The sequence below is a fragment of the Buceros rhinoceros genome, unplaced genomic scaffold (assembly GCF_000710305.1).
Source record: "Buceros rhinoceros silvestris isolate BGI_N320 unplaced genomic scaffold, ASM71030v1 scaffold29891, whole genome shotgun sequence".
Classification (NCBI taxonomy): Eukaryota; Metazoa; Chordata; class Aves; order Bucerotiformes; family Bucerotidae; genus Buceros; species Buceros rhinoceros.
The window spans coordinates 1-4,125 of NW_010392998.1; the positions used below are offsets into that span (position 1 = coordinate 1).

The 4,125-nt window shown below is 47.8% G+C and overlaps 1 protein-coding gene across 1 annotated transcript; it reads right to left on the reverse strand.

Moving 5' to 3' along the window:
• Nucleotides 1–151: 151 nt before the first annotated feature.
• LOC104500976 (heat shock transcription factor, Y-linked-like) lies at nucleotides 152–585 on the reverse strand (the record flags this gene model as incomplete). Its single annotated transcript, XM_010144710.1, has 1 exon — nucleotides 152–585. A coding segment is annotated over one exon (434 nt), but the record flags the coding sequence as incomplete, so codon positions are not given.
• Between the last annotated feature and the right edge of the window lie 3,540 nt (nucleotides 586–4,125).

Consider the following 4,125-nt stretch of genomic DNA (forward strand, 5'->3'; position numbering starts at 1 on the left):
CCTCCTGAACGTGAGCCGAGAAACCAATGGCAGTCAGAAGCTGTACTGCCGTCCTTATCTCCTGCGTAGGAAAGGCTTATTTCATTGGGACAGGGAGCTGTCCCGCTAGACTGTTCTGAGACTTGGTTGGCATGTAGAGGAGACCACGTACCTCCCCAGCTGCTGCTGCGAACATCAAATCATCGAGCGAGCCTGATCTTGGCAAGTCCTGCGGCTCTTTGGTGAAACCATAGCGGTGGAGGTGCCGGCTGAATCTCTCCATGTGAAAAATCTTCATGCAGCATCTCCTTGAGAGCACTTCCTCCTCGAACATCTCCTCATGGATGACCACACTCCGGCCGTTGTCACTCCACCACACAGAGCGGAACAGCTCGCTCTCAACAATGTCCCACAGCTTCTTTAGAAATCTGCAGCAGGTGCAGATGTTGCATACGTCAGACCTCTTCCTGGATGAATCCACTCGCCGCCTTTTTGCGTGGGGTTGATTTGTCAAAGCTGGTAAAGGCCTTTCTGCTCTTGGCTGTCCGAAGGCAGCAGCATCCTCAGCTGCTCTTTTCTGTGCTCCAGGATGAATCCACTCGCCGCCTTTTTGCGTGGGGTTGATTTGTCAAAGCTGGTAAAGGCCTTTCTGCTCTTGGCTGTCCGAAGGCAGCAGCATCCTCAGCTGCTCTTTTCTGTGCTCCACGGGGAGAAGCAGCCTTGTCCAGTAAACCCACTGCCTCAGCCACAGCTGCATCAGCTGGAGTTCCCGACGAGGGAGACTCCATTCCAAATCCTGCTGCCTCTGAGGAAATCCTGCAGAAGCAGCCCAGCAGCTGGACTGTCCTGCCAGACAGCCCCCCGAAGGGCAGTGTCCAGCTGTCTGAGAAGCCCAGGAGAAACTTCTCAGCTGTCACCAGGACACCAGCGCTGTGCTGCTGTCACATAGCAACAGCCCCGCCCATTTCCCAGTGACAGCAAGCAGCAGCCAACAGCACTCGTTGCTTTTCCTTTAGAAATTTCCTTGGGATTTTTGGACTCAAGAGCCAAAACCGCAACCCAGTTCTCCGTGCAGGACGGGAGAGGGCTGTGCTGGGTTTCAGCTGGGAGCTGCTCCCCAGGGAGGCAGAGGGGAGGCTGCGGGGTTCGGAAGGAAAGCGCCGCAGCTCTCAAGTTCTCCAGGTGAGCCCCTCTCGCACAGGCAGAAATACACTCTTTGCTCGTCCTGCCACGCTGACGCTAAGGAAACAGGATCCATGGTATTAGAGCTACTGTCCTGGTTTGAGCTAAAACTTCCTCGGTATTAGAGCTACCTAAACTGTGGGTTCCTTGGAATGACCTGAGCTGGATTAGACATTGGTGCCCAGTTGGTGTTCGTTGTGTATTTTGCTGTAGGCAAAGACTTGGTGCTAAGGGTCGAGGGACCGAGGTAACAACTCCTCGAATTCCTTAATGATCCCCTTTGTCTCGCTAGAGACAGAAGGGGTTTAAAGGGGGATAAAAAAAAAATTCACACCTCGGTCTGCATTTGGGAAACTGAAACAAATTTTTAACAAACAATAAACCCACACAACTATACAGTACTATACATATGCACAAACCGAGAAAGGGAAAAAAAAAACGAAGAAGAGAGGACTTAGATAACCACAGTTCTTAACAGTCTTGTTCGAGGTCAGTGCTCTTGGGAGACACCCAAGTAACGAGGTGGGAGTGAAAACCTTTGCAGCTGCTTTCAGGCAGAGAAAGTAAAATTCTTCTCGCGGCGAGATGGAGCGGGGGGGAAGAAACCCCTGCGCTGCAAGAAAACTGCAGGAAAACTCCCTGCACAAAACTGGTGGGAGTCCGAATATCTCACCCGATTTCAAGATGAGACTCACGGCAATAACAGTTCAAAGTCTGTGATCCTCAGCAATCTGGGGGTGTAGGCCCTCAGGTCTTGGGCCTAGTTGTTCGCCGGGTCGGGCCTAGCCAGGCCTAGTCGGGCCTTGTCGCCAGCCAGCGGATTATCGGCAGTCCCACCTCCGCAAAGCTGTCCGGAAGCCCAGGAGATCGATCCACCCCCGGCCTACTGCTTTTAAGGACTCACCACATAACGTTTCACCTGGCCCCCTTAACCGGTTAAATGCGGAGTTATCGTACTGCATGGAATAATTCTATTTGTCCATTTCCCAAACCAAGGAAGCTTCAGCTCAAACCAGGACACTTGGAAAGAGCATTTCAGTGAGTGGCACTTGTCCTGCAGCAGGTGCCCCTCCTCGGTTAACCCCTACCAAAGGCCACTGTGAAGGAGGAGCTACTGGCCCCAGGCTGCCAGGGCAGATCCGATATAACTGGTCTTTTTGCAGAGATTGTACTGCTTCATGGCCAATGGGTGTTTTTCACTTGGCGCTTTAAAGGTGGGTTTTCATGCAAATGTTCTGAGGCTCACTTCAGCTGAATAGACTTTTTAAAAAATACGCGTAAATATTTACTAACCCTACAGAAGATAACCCGGGATGTGATGTGGATTTCCAAAAGACTAATTTGGCCATGAATTGTCAAGGTCATGCATTTAAAAGAAAAATCACCAGTAACAATTTTTGGCGCAGTAACAATATAAAGGTAATAAGATAAGCTTAGTCATGACCAAAGAAAGAAATTCTCAATATACTTTACAATCAGACCAAGCCTGAAGGCAGTTTATGCAACAGACATCCCAGCTGGTTCCTTTCAACGCTGAAAAATGCCAACAAATTTTATTGCCTTGTCAACAAGGATCTTGAACTGCATCGTGGATGCGAAGAGCTGCTCATCTGCACCGGTTCAGTAACCTTAGATAGCTGAAAGCGCAAATGCTCCTTTTGGTGCTGCTAGTTGTGGTGAGGATAAAAGTCAAGCTAGTCAGGTAAGTGAAGTTACAGCTAAGCAATACAGGGCACTGTTTGGCTGAAGAGAACACTAGATCAGGCTGTTAGGACAGATGCTAATTAAAAATGGGAGGTGCTACACACGCGCAGAGTAGAAAGATCCAGTCATGTCTCGTGAGAATGGAACCCATGTGTGGGGGTGGCTGGTGATGTTTCGTTAGAAGGCGGCCACGATGTTATTGCTTTAGTGAGCTGTAAGCTTTGGAGTTTGTGAACAGAGAGAGAACACCATCGTGTGCTAGAACCGTCACAACAACTGCGAAGGTTCGGCCTCGGGTGCTGAGGGAATGGAACTACATGGATAAGATAATGGGAATTGTTTTTCTTTAGGTTTGTTAGTAGCTTGTTAGAACATTGTTGTGTGATGGTTGTGTGAAGGCTGACGTGTCTTCGCGTCATGATTGCGTGCTGGTAGGCATATAGTCACGTGATGCATATTAATGCTTTGTTACAGAGAGTATATAAACCTTGCTTTGCGACTAATAAAGGGTCTTTGGATCGCCGAATCTCTGTCAGTCGGTTGCCTGCAACTGGGACCTTGGGATCGGCGGCTGGGGACCGTGCCTTCAATACACCACACCCATGGAATAAAGGATAAAAGGCTAAGTTACAATTAAAATCCCACTGAGGTCTCAAGTTGAGTCCAAGCAGAAGTCATGCTCTCATAGGAATAAGGAAAAAAAGCAAGAGGCATTATAAAACCTGTTAATTTACTTAATAAAATCACCAGAAAACAGTAAAAGACTCAGCTGAATTACTTCAGCTGAGAATATGAGAGTCATATTAAGGAGAATATGAGTCATATTAAGGTACATTTAAACCTTGAATTTCAATCTGTTGCCGTGATTTTTTAAAATACAGTGGTTTTCTTCTTTTAGTCTAAATGTCTTTGCTTTGTCATCCAGTTAGTTTGATCTAGAGTGCCTGCTGCTCAACAAAAATAGGCTCATCAGCCTTTCCTGTTTTGGTCCTCTGGCCTTCCAGCTGACCTTGCTTCTACCATACTGTCCACTAAGAAAAGGAATGTGCTGAGGGAGCTTCACAGAAATTAAGCTTCAGAAGTCATTGCTTGAGGTCTGAGCTGTTTGTGTAAAGATGTGGTCAGATTTTCTGAAGGAACTTGTTTCCCTCTAAATTTTCAGATGTGGTAAAACCCAAGGAAGCAGTAAAAGTTCATCTGAACCGTGAAGTATCATAAAATTTCTCACCTTGAACAGCTCGCTGGTCGCTGTAATCATGG